Below are 19,602 nucleotides of genomic sequence, written 5' to 3' on the forward strand. Positions count from 1 at the left end.
CTTGAACCCAGGAGGTGAAGGTTGCAGGGAGCCGAGATCGCGCCCCCAGCTTAGGGACAGAGTAAGACTCTGTGTTAAAAAAAAAAAAAAAAAAAGGGCGGGTGCGGTGGCTCACGCCTGTAATCCCAGCACTTTGGGAGGCCGAGGCGGGTGGATCATGAGGTCAAGAGATGGAGACCATCCTGGTCAACATGGTGAAACCCCATCTCTACTAAAAATACAAAAAATTAGCTGGGCATGGTGGCACATGCCTGTAATCCCAGCGACTCAGGAGGCTGAGGCAGGAGAATCACCTGAACCCAGGAGGCGGAGGTTGCGGTGAGCCGAGATCGGGCCATTGCACTCCAGCCTGGGTAACAAGAGCGAAACTCCGTCTCAAAAAAAAAAAAAAGGAAAAAAAAGAGAAAAAAGCCTTGTTGGCCAGCCACAGTGGCTCATGCCTTTAATCCCAGCACTTTGGGAGGTTGAGGTGGGAGGATCCTTTGAGCCCCAGAGTTCGAGACTAGCGTGGGCAACATGATGAAACCCCATCTCTACAAAAAATACAAAAATTAGCTGGATGTGGTGGCATGTGCCTGTTATCTCATCTACTTGGGAGGCTGAGGTGGGAGGATTGCTGCAGTGAGCCATGATCATGCCACTCACTGTACTCCAGCCTGGGCAATAGACAGAATGAAACCTTGTATAATACCTTGGAAAAAAAAAGAAAGAAACAAAGGAAAAGGCCTCATTGTCTGTTCTTAAATGTAAAGGACCCTTCAGTCAGCATTTACCTTGCACCTGGTGTCCCAAACAGCCAGTCCCTTACATTAAACTAAATTCTGCTTAACCAGTCCTCACACTGAACTCAGAAGACAAGCGTTCAGGAGGATGAGCCCTGGAGTCTCCCTCTTCCTCCATTTTCTACCATTCCATAGCAGTCATGCAGGATTGGGTGGGACCATGGCTTAAGATGTTGAGGCCAGCACCCAGGTATAACTTGTATGGCTTGGGAGAATTTTCTGAGCATGTTGTTTTCCCCATCTCAGAGACCCATGTGGTACTGGAAACTGGGACATTGGAACAGGAATGTTCCAGGAGAACCAGGCTCCTGAGGCAGTGATCAGAGAGTAAACTGGAAAGGCTGACTGGGGCCTAATATGTGAGGAGGAGTCTTTATTCTTTGAGACAGAGTTTCGCTCTTGTTACCCAGGCTGGAGTGCAATGGCCCGATCTCGGCTCACCGCAACCTCCGCCTCCTGGGTTCAGGCAATTCTCCTGCCTCAGCTTCCTGAGTAGCTGGGATTACAGGCACGCGCCACCATGCCCAGCTAATTTTTTGTATTTTCAGTAGAGACGGGGTTTCACCGTGTTGACCAGGATGGTCTCGATCTCTTGACCTCGTGATCCATCCGCCTCGGCCTCCCAAAGTGCTGGGATTACAGGCATGAGCCATTGTGCCCTGCTGGAAGTCTTTATTCTTATGTATTCTTTGATAACAGAATCATTAATGAGAGCATTGTCGGATTCAGTCTCAGGTTTCACTCGTTATGTTGAAAATGTTGTGAAAAGCCCCTACCCCTTTGACTATAAGTGAAGAAACCTGGGGTATAAAAAGGAGGCCTGGAATTTTTTTTCTGGCTCTGCATAGCGTGAGCACAGTGTCAGCATATTGCTATTAAATAATAAGTACGTGTGGAGCACTGCCTATGTTCCTGGCACAGTGGATGCATTTTGTATGCAGTACCTCATATTAATCTTCAGAGATTCGTTTTCTTTTACTGATTAAATAAACGGAAGGTTGGAAAGGTTAAATAACTCAAGTTACAGTCACACTGTAACAGCCAGGATTTGAAACCAGGTCTATCTGACTTCAGAACCCATGCTCCTAGTCACCTCACGTACTGGTCCTCTGAAATGATTTGCTTTAGGGATTCAGTTTCCTAGGGAGGGCTTTCCTGTTGCCCTCTTTGAGGTTTCTCATTTCCTCCTGAATTCTTGGGACCTTCTTTTCCCCTTAGTCCCTCTAACTTTCTTTGTAAACCTTAATTCTGCTGATTAATGTACCCTCCACCAAACGTACCATAAGAAACAAAAGGGTCATCTAGACCTTAGGCATGCAATAGGTGAGATAAGATTACCTCTAAGGTTGCCCCCTACTTTCAGCACTTGGAAGTACCTGCTGTATTTCTAGGCCTGTGCTTGGGGCTGCTGTGTACAGCTATGCTGTACATCTTTGTTCACTGCAAAGATGCTTCCTTCTCAGAGGGTAAGTGTAGACCAGAATCTAGCATGCCTGCAGGAAGGCACAAAGACACTGGATGGGTTAATGGTAACACTGACTGTGCTGGGCTCAGGAGTAAGTCTTGCCCTTGGGTAGCTTTCTTATCTTTACTTAGAAAAGTATCCCCATGAAATAATGGAAGCCAGGGTCTGCAGCTCTGCTGTGTTGCAGTTAGTGCGAGGAGTGCAGCAAGTGCTCAGCTACCAAGAATCACAAGAAGATCAGTGTTCGTGAATGATACACATTTGAAAAGTTTACATTTACTAAACTTTATTGACAATAGTATATATTTTGTGTTTATATAAGCACATCTATAAATATAAAAGCAGATTCACATCATTCTCCTACCTTGTATTCCAATACACTTTCTTGAGGGGTACGTAAAAGGTTGGAATTTGTTTAGCTCTTTGAGAGTTGAAGAGAACCCTAAATATGCCCATATGTGTGTCATGCCATGTCCCCTGTCCAGGATCATGGCAGAAAAAAGATTGAGAGCTGTGGAATTAGCAAACAAATGGTAGCAATATAATCCGTTATCCATCTCTAGCTCTCACTTTTCTATTCTGATATCCAGCAGCCTTATTCCCTAGACTCCCTGGATGTCTTCATTTACTCTTAAAAAAAAAAATTGAGCTGGAATTCATGTTACATTTACCTTTTAAAGGCTACAATTCAGTGGTGGCTCATGCATGTAATCCCAGCTCTTGGGAGGCTGAGGTGGGCAGATGGCTTGAGGTCAGGAGTTCAAGACCAGCCTGGCCAACATGGCAAAACTCTGTATCGACTAAAAATACAAAAATTGGCCGGGCATGATGGTGCATGCCTGTGATCCCAGCTGCTCAGGAGGCTGAGGCAGGAGACTAGCTTGAACCTGGGTGGTGGAGGTTGCAGTGAGCCAATATTGTATCACTGCACTCCAGCCTGGGCGACAGAGCAAGACTCTGTCTCAATAATAATAATAAAGTGTACAATTCAGTAGCATTTAGTATATATACAGTGTTGTGCCACCAACACCTCTGTCTAATTTCAAAATATTTCCATCACCCCCAAAGAGACTCTGCCCATGCCCATTATCAGTCACTCCTTTTCCTTTCCTCAGACCCTGGCAACCTCTAACCTGCTTTCTGTGTCTGTGGATTTACCCACTCTTATGTCTGGCTTCTTTTGCTCAGCATGATGTTTTCAAAATTCATCCACTTGTAGCATGTTAGTACTTCATTCATTCATTTATTTATTTAGAGACAGGGTCTTGCTCTGTCGCCCAGGCTGGAGTGCAGTACAGATCATGGCTTACTGCAGCCTCCAATTCCTAGGCTCAAGGGATCTTCCTAACTCAGCCTCTCTCACTTTAACTTTTTTGTAGAGACGCTTTCTTGTTGTGATGCTCAGGCTGGTCTCAAACTCCTAGTCTCGAGAGATCCTCCCACTTTGGCTGCCGAGAGTACTGGGATTACAGGCATGGGCCACTGCTCCTGGCCTTCATTTATTTTTAAGGCTGAATCATATTCCATTGTATGGATATACCACATCTATTCATGTCAATGCACATTTGGGTTGCTTCCACCTTTGGCAGTTGTGAATAATGCTGCTATAAATACTGATGTACAAATATTTGTTTGAATATCTGTTTTTCTTTCCTTTGGGTATAGACTTAGGAGTGCTGGGTCCTATGGTAACTGTTTAACTTTCTGGAGAACCAGCTTTGTTCATTCTTGCTGAGCACTGGGCCAGGTGGTCACCTTTCCTCAGCCATGCTTGACCTCCCCCTCTTTGTGTCTCAGTCAGGAGGTGGTTATTTTGTCTTGTTTTCAGCACCAGCGTTCCCAAGCCCTGCATCCCTGGGCTGTTCTTGCTGAGGCCTTCTGGTCATTCATCTGTTGCTTTCTTGTTCAGTAGCACAGCCATTCTAGAGAGTGTTTTGTTTCTTTACCTTAAGCACTTCCTAGCCTGTTTAGAGTCACTGTGGTCCTAAAGTCCCCTCCTGGGTATGATACACACTGGATTTGTTAGTCTATTCTAATGTCTCCCAGCCCACAACTTCCAAACCCACCCCAGATTTCCCATTCAAGGACTAAACAATAAACAAACCTTCCTCTACTCTTCTAGTTTTATACACACACACACCTCTCCGCTGCCCTGTCGGTTGCCAAGTTCTTCGTGCTGTCTCCTGGGCTTACTAGTACCTTGGCAGTGCCCCACGGTTGCCCCTGAAGAGAGATTGTTTTTCTCTCTTTCCATTCAATGCTGTTTCTGAAGCCAGCCTTGTCATTGGCTCTCCCTACCGCTGAGAGGTGATTTTGAATGAGATGCTATCCCTCCCCAGTTACCTTTCCACCGTGTCCACCCAAGTCCGGTTGTCACCCAGAGCCCAGACACTTTGGGCTGCAGCTGACTGAGGGGCCACTGTGTGCTGGCTTTGGATGCTCCAGACCCACTACCATGCACTAGAATTATGCCCTCTGGATCATGGTTAATTTGAATAACTCTGTCTGTGGCCCCATCTCTAGTTGACTTCCTGATTTTATTTTGTTTTGATTCCTATGTTTGTCCACACCCACATTGCTAGTTTTTTCTATTAGCTTCAGGAGGCCAGGGTCCCTGCACGTGTAAGATGATGGTCTTGGGGCAGGAGGGACAGGCACCACAGAGGGAAGAAAAGTTCCAGATTGGACTGACAAGCTGAGGTAAGGCGATATGTGGGGTTACACGAGCTGGTGGAAGACCTGGAAAATGAAGATGGAGGAATTTACTTAGGTAAAGCAGCATTTATAACTTTGTCTTTTTGGATGTTCCCATGTCTGTGTTTAAGAGGCTCCTCCCAGCATGCTGGGCAGCCAGGGGTTTTTACCATGGGTCAGAGAGCACCATTCTAGTGCATGGTAGAGGGCTGGGAGCATCCAAAGCCAGCAGGCTGTGGCCTCACAATTTCCATTGCCCGACCCTGGAAAGAATCTCCATGATGGTGTCAGCTAAACAGTAAAATTGGGAAATCCAATGATGAATGGCAAGTTGGTGGATCTGGGGACAGGACAGTGGAGCTTTGGCATAAAGAGAGGACACAAAATCTAGTGGGGTATTCTAGAGCAGAGCCCAGAGCCCTTCACAATGTATAATTTGAGATGAGAGTTTTGGGAGAGGACAGATGGGCGTTTAAGGATTGATGCTGTCCCTTCAGGAAGTTTGAGCTGGTGAGGGGGTGGAATCATGGAAATTGTCTACCTTGCTGTGGTCACTGTTACCTTTGTGCATTTAATTTAGGGCAGTCAAAAACTTAAGATTCATGCAGGTAGCTTTGAATGGAGCAGATATTAGAGCAAACACATACTCTGTGTGAGGTATGAGGACTGTGGTACAAGGGGAGAGCCTGCGTTCTCACTATCTAGAACAGTGCTAGCCCGTGGTAGGCACTCAAAAAAAAAAAAAAAAAAAAATTTGCTAAGTGAATGAATGAAGGTGTGGTCACTTTATTGGCTCCAGCCCTTTCTTTCCATTTGGTTATAGGCCCTGTTTTGCCTCATTTGTCCTACTTTTCAAGAGAAACAAGACGTTGGGAGTTCTACATGAAATTTCCCAAGTTTTAAATGTTGCCTCACATTTATCTAAAGTACAATGAGCTAAAGTCAGGAGGTAGTCATTTTATTTTTGTTTTTAGCACCGGCATTTCCAAACCCTGCATCCCTGGGCTGTTCCTGCCGAGGCCTGCTGGCCATTCTCCTGTTGCTCTCTTGTTTGGTAGAACAGCATCCTCTAAAGTTAGGAATTTGCAGCTTCTAACTTAAGGCTTTCATCTCCAGCAGATGCACAAACTTTTAGGAAAAGCAACTTTTATTTCTTTTTTTTTAATTTGTAATTGCTTTTTAAGAGTTGGGGTCTTGCTCTGTCACCCAGGCTGGAGTGCAGTGGAGCAATCATAGCTCACTGCAGCCTCAAACTTCTGGGCTCAAGTGATCCTCCCAATTTGGCCTCCTAAAGTGCTGAGATTACAGGCATGAGCCACATGCCCAGCCAGAAGCAACTCTTTAAAATGTTATCTCTCACTTATCAACCTGAACAAAGGTTCTGAAAGCAGGTTTCAAGAGGAGATTCATGAGAGGATCAAATCTAAGGTTGTGGGAGCCGGGATAACTGAGCTTTGTTCTTTTTTTGAGACAGGGTCTCACTCTGTTGTGCAGGCTGGAGTGCAGTGGCATGAACATAGTTCACAGAAGCCTCAAACTCCTGGTCTCAAGTGATCTTCCTGCCTCAGCCTTCCAAGTAGCTGGGACAACAGGTGTGCTCCAGTGGCAGGTGATGGGAGCCAGGATAACTGAGCTGAGCAGAATGACTGTAGTGGACAGAACCTTGGCTTTATATTATGGACATTCAGCTGGTACACACCTTTCAGTCATCCCACTTACACTGAAATACTGAAATATTTCTGTATTGGGAGGTAAATAGCTACTTCCCTGAATCTCCTGGGTGCCCCAGCCTGGGACTCCCCCAGCCTTCACACTATCCAGCAATGAATGGGGCCATGCCTGGCTGTAGTGGGTCTCGAGGACCCTGCTCCAAGGCCAGGGCAGGCATCCATTCTCAATGGACCATGCCTGTATTATGGTGCTGGTTAAGCATTTTGAACTCACCCCTGGATAAATCTAACTTTGAATCCTGGCTCCACTTCTTACTTGGCTGAGTATTTAATGACAAATTACTTAATCAATCTCTTTCAGCCTGTTTTCCTCCTCCATAAAAGAAGGTCCTTCCTCCATAAAAGAGGAATACTACTACTACTAGTAAGTAATACTTACTTAGAAAAGTAAGTTGTGTAACTGAGATAAGGCTACTGTTATTATTTTCTATGCTCTAAACAGGAAAACAGCATCCTTTGTACCTTGTCTTTATACAAAGGCTTGGAGAAATAGGGATCAGATTAGCCAGATGTGGTAGCACACACCTGTTGTCCCAGCTACTTGGGAGGCTGAGGCGGGATGATCACTTTGGTCAGGAGTTTGAGGCTGCAGTGAACTACGTTCATGCCACTGCCCTCCGGCCTGCACAATAGAGTGAGACCCTGTCTCAAAAAAAGAACAAGAAAAAAAGAAATAGGGGTCAGAGAACGGGAGGCTGGGGATTGCACAGTGACATGACCCACTGGGTCCCAAAAGTTGATCGCACCCAGTTGTATACTCACCTAGGGAGGTTGTTAAATATAGATGCCTCTACATTTAGAATTAGAAATTCTAGGCTGGGTGTGGTGGCTCATGCCTGTAGTCCCAGCACTTTGGGAGGCGGAGGTGGGTAGATCACCTGAGATCAGGAGTTTAAGACCAGCCTGGCTAACATGGTGAAACCCTGTTTCTACAAAAAATACAAAAAATTAGCTGGGCGTGGTGGTGCGTGCCTGTAATTCCAGCTACTTGGGAGGCTGAGGCAGGAGAATCACTTGAACCTGAGAGGTGGAGGTTGCAGTGAGCTGAGATCGTGTCATTGCACTCCAGTTTGGGCAACAAGATCAAAACTCTGTCTCAAAAAACAAACAAGCAAAAGCCCCGAAACTCTAATTCAGTAGGTCTGGGTGGAGTCCAGGAATCGCTGTTTCTACCAAGTGCCCTGCGATGACCCTGATTAAGAGCTGAATCTGGGAACCATGCTGTTCTCTTGTCGGTCACCTCTGCCTCTGCTTCACACAGAACCGGACCGCTGCAGCTGATGCTCTACTTAACGGCAGGCACTCAGTCCACCTGGGTGACTTGATGCACTCAGTCCACCTGGGTGACTTGATGGAGTCATATGAATCCAGGAGTGGGCCTAGGCCAGCTGGAGCAGGGCTTTCCCCTCGCCCTTTGCTGCTACCTCTATCACAGACCTCGTCCCATCTCCTAGGTGGGTTCTAGGCCTCCCCTCAGGCTGGGAGCACAGGACAGGGGAGAACAAGCCTGAGCCTCTTGCTGGACTTCAGGATAAACCAGACACACAGAATGAGGATTGGGTTGCCTTCCCAGGAGCTGGAGATCCGAGCTAGGCAGATTAACTTGTTTATGAGGGTTTTCTCCATTGCATCCCCCCAGAGCATGGACCCAGTTGGCTGACCTTGTGCGGACCACCTGTTGACGGAGCTTCCTGTGCCCCAGCATCCTCCAGCCCTCGGCGTCAGGTGCTCTGACTTGCAGCAACTGTGTAGTTAAGCACCTCTTCTGCCTGGCAGCTGCGCTCATTACCTCCTAATTATACACTCAGGGGCCTCCCTGGGAGGTAAAACATTATATCACAGCCTTAGGGGTCTGCTCCCAGTGTTGCATTAGTTCCAAATGATGAGGACAGGGAAGAGGTGTAGGGGACACAGGGCTGAGAGAGATGTTAAGAGACAGATGCAGAGGGATTGGAAAGAGAAAGGAAAAACAAGCAGGAGTGAAAGATGAAATGTTAGAGAAAGACATAAAGCAAGGGAAGTTAAAATCTGGAAGGCAGTGAGTGGTGTTCTTAGCACAGATTTGCAGAGGGTAGTAACCCTTGCTGTTATTTCAGGAGGAGTGACATATGTGAACACTTTTTCCTTTTTGTTTAAACAAGTTCTTTTATTTTGTCTTTTTGAGAGGGGTGTCTCACTGTCACCCAAGCTGGAGTGCAGTAGTGTGAGCATAGCTCAGTGTAATCTCTTAATTCCTGGGCTCAAGTGATCCTCCCACCTCAGCCTCCAGAGTAGCCAGGACTACAGGCGTGAGCCACTCACTACCCTCGCTAATTTTTTTATGTTTATTTTTTGTAGAGATAGGTTCTTGCTGTGTTGTCTAGGCTGGTCTTGAACTGGAAGGCTCAAGCCATTCTCCTGCCTTGGCCTCCCAGAGTACTGGGATTACAGGTGTGAGCCACTGTGCCCTCTAAACAAGTTGTTGAGTAGGACCTAGTAGCTAGACAAGATGCGATAGTAGGAGGTGTTGGGTTTGCAGCCACTGGCTGATGTTTTCTACCGTGTTTCCCTGCAAGGAGATCCTGGGGATGTGGGCGTGTGTGCAGTGACTCACATGACCACAGCCTCGCTGGTTCACAGCCTCAGCCTTACATACCTATTCTCTCACCGACACACCTGTCCGCTCAGTGACCACGCCTCGTGATCTTGACTCTGTGCTCCACCCACTAGGTCGTGGCTGCCACTCACACAGCCTCTTGTTCACTCCGTTGACAGCCACCTCCCTTCTCAAAGCACAAGTTCCCTGGGAGCTGTGACTTCTCTGCAGATCAGTTGTCAAATCCTCCACAGGCTCTTGCACAAAGCATTTTTCCTGTCTGTGTCTCAGATTTCTGACCTGTAAAATGAACCTCAGGCTCACTGCTCACGCCTCCTTGCTGTGTGGAGCAGTGAATTAACGTCTTTAAGGAACTTGTTGCTTGTGGGATGAAAGATGCCAAAGTCAGCTTTGCTCCTCCACCCCCACCTGCACTCCTAACAGCCAAGCCCTGCTCTTCCTTTCTTACTGTTTACCATACAAACCAGCCCTTGATGACCAGAGCAAGTCATTTAAGGTCTGTGAACCTGGGTGGACCTCAGTTCCCCAATCCACTGATCTCTGAACAGCCTCCTCCTACTCACCTGGCAGCATTTGACACTGTTGACCACCCATTGCCTCTTCTTAAAAGTGTAAATAACACATGCTCATTGCTTAAGAAGAAAGAAAGAAAAGTGAAGGCTGAGGCCGGAGGGTCACTTCAGCCTGGGAAGTCTAGGCTGCAGTGAACCGAGATTGCGGCACTGCACTCCAGCCTGGGTAACAATGAGACCCTGTCCATAAAAAAAAAAAAAGCAAACAGAAGCCCACAGTTATTTCAAAAGAAAAAATGAAATCCAACACTATATACTGGAATTTAAGTAAAATGTAAAAACCACTGGTCCTCTCACCTCTATACAATCATGAAATGTGTCTCATATCCAGCTTCCCGGCCAGGCGCGCTGGCTTACACCTGTAACCCCAGCACTCTGGGAGGCTGAGGTGGGTGGATCGCGAGGTCAGGAGATAAAGACCATCCTGGCTAACACGGCAAAACCCCATCTATACTAAAAATCCAAAAAAAAAATTAGCCAGGCCTGGTGGCTGCACCTATAGTCCCAGCTACGCTGGAGGCTGAGGCAGGAGAACTGCTTGAACCCGGGAGGCAGAGGTTGTGAGCTGAGATCGCACCACTGCACTCCAGCCTGGGTGACTTAGCCAGACTCCATCTCAAAAAAAAGAAAGAAGGGCTGGGCGCGGTGGCTCACGCCTGTAATCCCAGCACTTTGGGAGGCCGAGGCAGGTGGATCACAAGGTCAAGAGATCGAGACCATCCTGGTCAACATGGTGAAACCGCCGTCTCTACTAAACATACAAAAAATCAGCTGGGCATGGTGGCACGTGCCTGTAATCCCAGCTACTCAGGAGGCTGAGGCAGGAGAATTGCCTGAACCCAGGAGGCGGAGGCTGCGGTGAGCCGAGATTGCGCCATTGCCCTCCAGCCTGGGTAACAAGAGTGAAACTCTGTCTCAAAAAAAAAAAAAAAAAAAAGCAAAGAAGGAAAGAAAGAAACAATTGAGCCTCCTCTCTACCTGCCAATCCCCCCAACCCCAGCTCTTGGCCGGGCGGAGCCACCACACCCAGCCTCACTGCAGGTTTTAACAGATGTTCTATACTATGTAATGAGTGAATTAATTAGTTATTTGGTAGCTCTGTTTTGAGACAACTTGGGGCTTCACTCTCCTCCTAGAATTAACTAACGCTTGGTGAAAGAACAGAGGGACAGTGACCACCAGGCCGGCCTCACCCAGAGAACTGACAGTAGCATCAGTGTCTCTTACAAGAGCCCCCTTTCCTCTGTTCCCACTGCTGCCTCCAACCCCGGACTCCCTAAGCCCAGTGGGGAAAGGAAGGGCTGTCTACACAGCCATCTGAACCCTGATCCTTCTTGGATTGGAGAATTGCTTTGGAAAAACCAGAAGTCAACAATGGCGCTTGCTGAGATTTGCCTGCAGGAAAATTTGCCCTATCCTTGGGTTTGGCTTTTGCAATTTCTGGCCTTTCTCATGCTTTCCTGTCTGTTTTTAGAATGTTCCCACTGCACGAGGCATTGTCTCCCTGCCACACTTCATTGTCATGGGGAAGAGTGTCCTGAAGACCCTTGTTTCGTGTTACTGGGGCCCAGGATTGCTATCTGCAGAGAGATAGGGGTCTGAATAGGTCTGCCTCTCAAATTATCCTGCATCTGGGGTTGATATGAGTTGGGGGAGGAGGCTGAGGAGCTGGAGACAAAGCTCTGTGGAGACTGCCAAGGATTTTAAACTCTCTCCCATGAAGAGCCTTAGATCAGCCACAAGTGGGAGAGTTGCCATTTGCAGCTCCATCCATCTTTTTTTGTCTTCTTTCATTTGCATAGATCTGAGCCAGTTAGGCCGGGCGCGGTGGCTCAAGCCTGTAATCCCAGCACTTTGGGAGGCCGAGGCGGGTGGATCACAAGGTCAAGAGATCGAGACCATCCTGGTCAACATGGTGAAAACCCGTCTCTACTAAAACTACAAAAAATGAGCTGGGCATGGTGGTGCGTGCCTGTAATCCCAGCTACTCAGGAGGCTGAGGCAGGAGAATTGCCTGAACCCAGGAGGCGGAGGTTGCGGTGAGCCGAGATCGCGCCATTGCACTCCAGCCTGGGTAACATGAGTGAAACTCTGTCTCAAAAAAAAAAAAAAAAAAAAAGATCTGAGCCAGTTAAGCATCAGTTAATACTCTTCTTATAAATCAGATTTAACCCAATTTGTCACTCTCATTTTTTAACCTCTAAAACAGCACAGGTACAGTATCCCTATAGATATATCCCTGAAACATTCTATGCAGTTCAGATTTTTTTTTTCTTTAGGCACTGAAATATTTTAAATTCATTAGGAGGGCTTTATTATTTCAGGCATCCATGATGGATCTCCTAGCAACAAGAAAATAGTTCTTTCATTCGTGTGTGTTTATTATCAAATCATAGAGTGTAACACTTACAATGGTCCCTAAATGTCATCATTTTATAACTAAGAAAACCAAGGATCAAGAGGTCACTGGGATCACAAAGGAGTGAAAGAACAAACACCAAAACCTTGATCTCCTGACTCCTACCCCACTGCTCTTTCAATTACAGGAACAATAAAATATGGCAGAATTTAAAAATTGTCATCTTCCTATATTTTCATTTTCTTTTTTCTTTTTCTTTTTTTCTTTTACCCTTTCCTCTGGTGTCATGTATTTTCATTTTCGTCTCTTTTTTCTACTTTTTAAAAAAATTATTATTATTATTTTTTTACATAAAGACGGGGTCTCACCATGTTTGTCAGGCTGGCCTTGAACTCCCGACCTCAGGTGATCCACCCGCCTTGGCCTCCAAAGTGCTTGGATTACAGATGTGAGCCACCATGCCCGGCCTCTTTTTTCTATTTAAAAATGTTTTTATTTCTATTATTTAAAATTCAAAGGCACATAATATTAAAAGGTGCTTTCCCAGAATACCATAAAAAATTTAATATGCCTTCTAAATGTTTTCTATGCCTCTGTGATACCTATACACATACACATAGAAGCCCCTATACTTACAGACATAAGTGCATTTTAAAAAGAAGTGTTAGTTTCAGAATAGTTTTACATTTGCCCAACATTGTGAAGGTAGTCTGGAGAGCTCTCACTTAGCTCACACCCGGTTTCCTATATTATTAGCATCATGCGTTAGCCCCGGTACATTTGTTGTGATTAATGAATCAATATCGGACGTAGCTCAAGTTCATATTGTATCCTGAATTCCTTTTAGAGAGACTTTTTCTGTGCCAGGATCTCTAAAGTTATCGTGTCTCCCTAAGTTCCTATTGGCCATGACAGTGTTAAGTTTTTTTTGGATAGCGTCACTTTTGCAGTATATATAGCAACCTTTTTTCACGTAACTATATGTTTTGAACACCTTTCTGGGTTAGTGTGTGAGGCCTTCCACACCCGTTTAACTCACCACAGTGTTCTGTTGAGTGGCTCTACCCCATCATTTTACACTGCCCTTGGCACAGAGCCCTGTCTGGAAGTGTCACTGGACCTGGGTGCTGTCTGGTGGATTAGACAGATGCTTCCGCTGTCTTAGAATTTGGACACTGTGAAAGCAGAGAACATGGATGTAAATGAACTGACAGAGCTCGGAGGAAAGGAAACATGTGGCCTGGGGCACTGCTGTTGTGGCGACCCTTTACCCCACGCCCTCACCCCACATCCCTCACCCCACACCCTACACCGAGTGGCTCTGTGTCTGTATACAAGAGTTTGCATCTGTGGTTGAAGTATTTTCTCATAAAAGGGTATGGCTTATTCTAGGAGGTCCTACAGAAGAAAAGCACTTGGCAGCAATATGGACCATCCAGCCGTGGGGCCGACGGCTGTGGCATGCGGAACATTCCTGTCCCTGGAAATCCAGTAGTAGCTTGGCGGACACCTGTCAGGAGTGCTTGAGTAGAGCGCTGATATTAACCTTGAAAGAAATTTCTGATCATCATTCATTATAACCGGAAGAGATATTAAAAGTGACTTGGCCCAAGGTCCCACAGCCAGTGGAGGCGAGTGTCTTCTCTTACTGCCTTTTCCCCGGCCCCGCCAGCCCAGAGCTGTCCCTAGGGGTACATCCAATTCATAATAGTTAATGAAGAGAAAGCTTCCAGATCCTCACAGTGTCTCTATTACCTCAGAAGGGCCAGTACCTAATTTGAAAAAACTTTCTTTTGTTTTGTTAGACAGAGTCTTGCTCCATCACACAGGCTGGAATGCAGTGATGCAATTATGCTCACTGCAACTTTGAACTCCCAGGCTCAAGCGATCTTCCCACTTCAGCCTTTCGAGTAGCTGGGACTACAGGTCTGCACTACCATACCTGGCTAATTTTTAAAAATTTGTTATAGAAACAGGGTCTTACTGTGTTGCCCAGGCTGGCCTCAAACTCCTGGTCTTAAGCGATAAAACAACTTTGTTATGTTTAAATTACACCAGAGGTTTGCTCCTCTGCAGATGTCCCCCGGAATTGGGCACAGCCTCTGACTGGCCTTATTCCCCTCACTTAAATATTTGCCACTATCCCAAACTCCCACACTTCAGCCATGGCCTTTTCCCTCTGACTTCTCATTTGCACAGGCCCTTCCAGCAAAGCTCCAGGCTGTTCTTGCCCAAGCAGAGATTACAAACATACTGCTTTGAGGACTGACCCTCCCAGACTTAGGACTTCAGCCAAAGTAAGGGGGAACTAGACAACCCTCTTTGTCTCATGCCACAAAGGGACCCAGCAGGCCTTCGATACGCAATCTTTTTCAGTAAGGAGGCAGGGAGCCAGGGCAGCCTTGTGAGGTTGGCAGGACAGCATGTGACCCATGCCTGGGCAGAAGTACACACCTTTAAATGCCTTGCTGGGAAGGTGCCCCACTTATGAGAGGTGGAGACGTACTCTACTGGTTTTTCTTACCTAGCAGGTATCTATAATAGACACACTCAGACAACACTGCTTTCCCCATCACTGCCTGTCATCCAACACTTCAAAGATGATGGACAGCGTGTCTGAGGCAGATAGGGGCAGAGGATAGCTTCATACCTGCACCTACTCACCTTCTGCTGTACCTTTGCCCTGCCCCTAACCTGCTTTGGGAACTCAGATGCCTCCTAGGAGGGGATGGATGGGCTTGTTAACAGCTGAGAAGTGCCTTGCAAAATGCAACTGCTTAATCACAAATGAACATTAGAAAGCCGCCTCGGGGCCAGGTGTGGTGGCTCACACCTGTAATTCCAGCGCTTTGGGAGGCTGAGGTGGGCAGATCAGGAGGTCAGGAGTTTGCGACTAGCCTGGCCAATATGGTAAAACCCCGGCTCTACTAAAAATACAAAAATTAGCCAGGCGTGATGGCAAGCACCTGTAGTCCCAGCTACTCCACAGGAGGCTGAGGCAGAAGAATCTCTTGAACCCAGGAGGCAGAGGTTGCAGTGAGCCGAGATTGCGCCACTACACTCACTCCAGCCTGAGTGACAGAGCGAGACTCAGTCTCAAAAAAAAAAACAAAAAACAAAACTCATCCGCTTGGAGAGGACAGGAGAAAGGGAGATTTCCAGGGCAGGAGAAACTTGGGAAGTGACACTGAATGGGGAGAGAGGGAGGCTTTCTGGGGAATTTAAATGATACTGAAACCCGGATATGGAATAGGAGAAAAAATAGCAACTTGCTCTCAGGGTGTCTTTACTCTCCCAAGTGCTGATTTCGTTGACCTAAATCAGGTCTCTTCTCCTATTTGCTGGTGCCTAGTTTAAGACAGTCTTATAAATACACAAAGGCGGAAATGCCTGTGTAGAGGGTGGCAAGAGGATGTGGTTCCACTCCAGGACAGGATCTGACTCAAATCACACTTCCTCCTGGATTCCAGACTGTCAGGAGGGATGACTCTGAGGTGGTGTTTGGAGAGCAGAGCTGGGTTATTCTAAGTGTGGCCTAGGGACGATCCTGCCAGCCTTGTTAATATGTGTCCCCACCCAGTGCCCTGCTCAGCAGGGCAGAGAAGTGTGCTGTGTGCGGTGGGAGCAAGGAGAGGAGACCAGGACACCTCTATTCCACATTTACCCCAGTTTCATCCCTTCCTGCATTTGACTGAAATTATCCACTCGCCACTACAAGACCCACTGTGTCCTCCTTGAGTCCTTGTTTGGCATACCTTTGTTCCCTTCCAGGGCTGAGTGAGTTCAGTCCACATTTATTGAACTGAAAACTCACAGGTCTTAGAGCCTGGAGTAATAATCGGGATCATTTCCTTTCCTTTTCGGGCAAGATGAGCAATGGGTCCAGGTTGCCTAACCTAGTTAACTGCATGGTATCTCCAGAGCATCCAGCTCAAAGCAGGTGTTGACAGGAATGGAGCACCCAGAGAAATGGTGCTGGTACTGCTGTAGGGGTAAGATATGGCCGCAAAGGGCAGGCAAGAGGGCTCCAGATACCTAGCTGCCTGCTGGCCTTGTAAGCAGTGGAATAAGAAGGCTATTGTGTCACCTTTTTGAGGGGTTGGTGTGGCCTTCCTTGGGGGTGAGGAAGCACTTTGGGAAGGGCTAGCAGCTCCCCCTGATCCTCTTCCTACTGTGATGTGAGAAACACTCTGGGGATAGGGGGTGCTGGGGGACTGGTAAGGGGAGTTGGCTGGGCTGGGAGGGAAACCGGCCCTTTCAAGTGCAAGTGACTCTTTTGTGAGCTGTTTACCCGCTTCATGCCCAAGGGTGCAAATGTGAGTCATTTAATTTAATTGGTTTAATAAGTAAACGGTCTAGGGGTTGGGTATGAGAGGGAGGAGCAGTGCAAACCCTACAGAGCTGCTTTGAAAAGAAACCTGTTGGCAGCCCTTTAGGGAATGGTCATAATTAAACTGGGAGTGGAGATGCTTTGGGAAGCAGGAAGAAGGGAAAGCCCCAGATGTTGATGTAGAAAGAGGAGTAGAGGCTGTAGGTCTGCCACCTCGGGTTCTCAACACCCATCTAAGAAACGGCATTCCTTCATCACAGTGTTCGACTCACTGGTGCTGGTGTATCCACAGGGCTGTGCAACCACTGCCACTGTCTAATTCCAGTGCACTTTCCTCACCCAGAAAGGAACCTCATACTGTTAGCAATCACTCCCGATTCTCCCCACCTCCAGCACTGGCAACCATGACTCTCCTTTTGGCTTCTATGAATTTGCATGTTCTTTTTTTTTTTTTTTTTTTTTTTTTTTGATATAGGGTCTTCCTCTTGCCCAGGCTGCTGGAGCACAGTGGCGATTCACTGAAACTTCTGCCTTCCAGGCTCAAGCTATCCTCCCACCTCTGCCTCCCGAGCAGCTGAACTACAGGCATGTGCCACCACACCCGGCTAATTTTTTTTTTTTTTAACCAATCTGTTTTTTTAATTCTTAAATTCTTGACATTACAGAACTAAACTGAAATTTATTAACATTCCACTCTTACATTTCTTATCGACAAGCAAGAAATAAAATTCATGAGCCAAAAAACCCAAGACAAAACTAAAAACAGGGAAAAGCTTATAAAACTAAATATGGATCCCAGCATTAACAGCTGAACAGAGAATGTGATTTTTAAATTCTTAGCGGATGATAAAGTTGTGTGGAAAGGGAACACTTACAAATTATTTAAAACCTGGAATCACTGACCAGAAATTACACAGTTGGATCATGGGAAAACAGCAGAAAGGGGTTATGGAGGGAACCTACACTGTTGTAGCTGCACCCCATGCCCTTCTCAGAGAAAAGCCTGGCATTGATTAGATACTGGGCCAGACTAATACTGGCAGCAGAGCCAGTGATAGTAACCTGCCTACCAGAGGAGCCTTCCACTGGGTTGGCAATTTTGATCTGGGCCCCGGACATCTGGCGAATCTCATTAATGTTGGCACCTTGGCGCCCGATTATGCAGCCAATTAGGTTATTTGGAATGGTGAGTTCATGGGTGGTTTGAGTAGATGCATCCAAACTTGCCCGATAGCCTTTCACCTCTGGAGAGCTGGAGTCAATTCCGGCGAATCCGGTCCCGCCGTGCAGCATGGCAGAGTGAGACTGTTGTCTTGTCACCTGGTTCAGCTTGGCCAGATCGAGCGGAGAAATGGTGTGTTGTCCTTGAATCCGGCAGGCATCTAGAGGTGGTCCCCGCAGGTCATGGGTGGCGTGTGGGTAGCCCGCAGCGTCGCTGCACCGACCTGGGCCGCCCCCGCAGGTGACTGGGGAGCTGGCCGGCACGGGCTGGTACGGAATTGTCATGACTCTCACTTGCGGAGACTGGGGGAGCGTCTCCAACATGACCAGGCAGATCTGCTGGACACACTCGGTAACAGACTGCGGCACGCCAGCGACGGTGATGGCCTGCTTGGTGGAGTTGGGCAGCATGTCCCCCGACAGCTGGACCTGCGCCCCCGTACTCTCGCGGATCTCTTTGATCTTACACCCGCCTTTCCCAATCAGGGAGCCGCACTGGGTGGCCGGCACCACCAGCCTCAGGGTGACCGGGGGCCTGCTGGCCGCGGTGCTGTTGGTCATGGAGCTGTTGATATCTTCCTCCAGCTTGTCGATCATCATAGCGAAAGCCTTAAAGATGGCATTGGTGGGGCCGGTCAGAGTGATGATTCTCTCCGGACAATTCCCCTCCGAGATGTCGAACCGCGCTCCACTCTCCTCGCGGATCCTCTTAACCGACTCCTCTTTCTTCCCAGTGATGCTTCCTACTTCCTTTCCGTGCATAAGAAGCCGAATGGTGATAGTCACATTTAGTCCGCTTTCAGTCACACCGGCATCCATGGCGAGCGGCGGGCGGCGTTCGGGGGAGTTGGGCTCGTTACGTGGTCAAGTCTTTGGCGGCTGGCGCGGGGAGGGGAGGTATAGGCCCAAAACTGCCGGCGCGAGGCGAGCGGGGCCGCAGCAGCCAGCGGGGCGGGGAGCCCGGGCGGGCTGGCGGGTAGGCGAGGGCGCGGCGGTGGCGACTCCGGCGGGAGCCTTGGCCCTGGCTAATTTTTATATTTTTTGGTAGAGAGGGGTTTCACCATGTTGGCCAGGATGGTCTCATGGTCTCGAACTCCTGACCTCAGGTGATCCGCCTGTCTAGGTCTCCCAAAGTGCAGGGATTAACAGGAGTGAGCCACTGCACAGGCAGCCTGGATTTGCCTATTCTGCACAAATGGAATCATACAATATTTTTAAGTATTTCTTTAATTTTTTAAATTTTTATTTATTTATTTTTTAAGACGGGGTTTCACCATGTTGATCAGGCTAGTCTTATGTTTTAAGCTTCCTCCATGTTGTAGCATATGTCAGTTCTTCCCCTCCCTCCCTTCCTCCCCTTCCCTCCCTTCCCCTCCCCTCCTTTCCCCTTCCCTTCCCTTTCTTTCTGAGGCAGGGTATTGCTGTATTGCCCAAGTTGGAGTGCAGTGGCATAATCATAGTGTTACCGGAAGGGAGTCCAGATCCAGACCTCAAGAGAGCGTTCTTGGATTTCACACAAGAATCCAGGGTGAATCCGTAAAGTGAAAGCAAATTTATTTAGAAAGTAAAGGAGCAAAGCCGGGCGCGGTGGCTCAAGCCTGTAATCCCAGCACTTTGGGAGGCTGAGGCCGGTGGATCACGAGGTCAAGAGATCGAGACCATCCTGATCAACATGGTGAAACTCCGTCTCTACTAAAAATACAAAAAATTAGCTGAGCATGGTGGTGCGTGCCTGTAATCCCAGCTACTCAGGAGGCTGAGGCAGGAGAATTGCCTGAACCCAGGAGGCGGAGGTTGCGGTGAGCTGAGATCGCGCCATTGCACTCCAGCCTGGGTAACATAAGTGAAACTCC

The 19,602-nt window shown here is 47.7% G+C and overlaps 2 protein-coding genes across 4 annotated transcripts in view; one reads left to right on the top strand and one right to left on the bottom strand.

The window, feature by feature from the left end:
• The window catches only part of B4GALNT3 (beta-1,4-N-acetyl-galactosaminyltransferase 3), a 99,942-nt gene that overhangs the window by 31,743 nt on the left and 48,597 nt on the right, over positions 1-19,602 (top strand). The gene's annotated exons all lie outside the window — the stretch shown is intronic.
• LOC116534194 (poly(rC)-binding protein 1-like) lies at positions 17,162-18,712 on the bottom strand. The gene has a single exon (XM_032254413.1). The coding sequence runs from the start codon at positions 18,566-18,568 to the stop codon at positions 17,438-17,440; it is 1,131 nt and encodes a 376-aa protein (XP_032110304.1). The 5' UTR covers positions 18,569-18,712; the 3' UTR covers positions 17,162-17,437.

The sequence above is a fragment of the Sapajus apella genome, unplaced genomic scaffold (genome assembly GCF_009761245.1).
Source record: "Sapajus apella isolate SASKATOON/1434 unplaced genomic scaffold, GSC_monkey_1.0 scaffold86, whole genome shotgun sequence".
Lineage (NCBI taxonomy): Eukaryota > Metazoa > Chordata > Mammalia > Primates > Cebidae > Sapajus > Sapajus apella.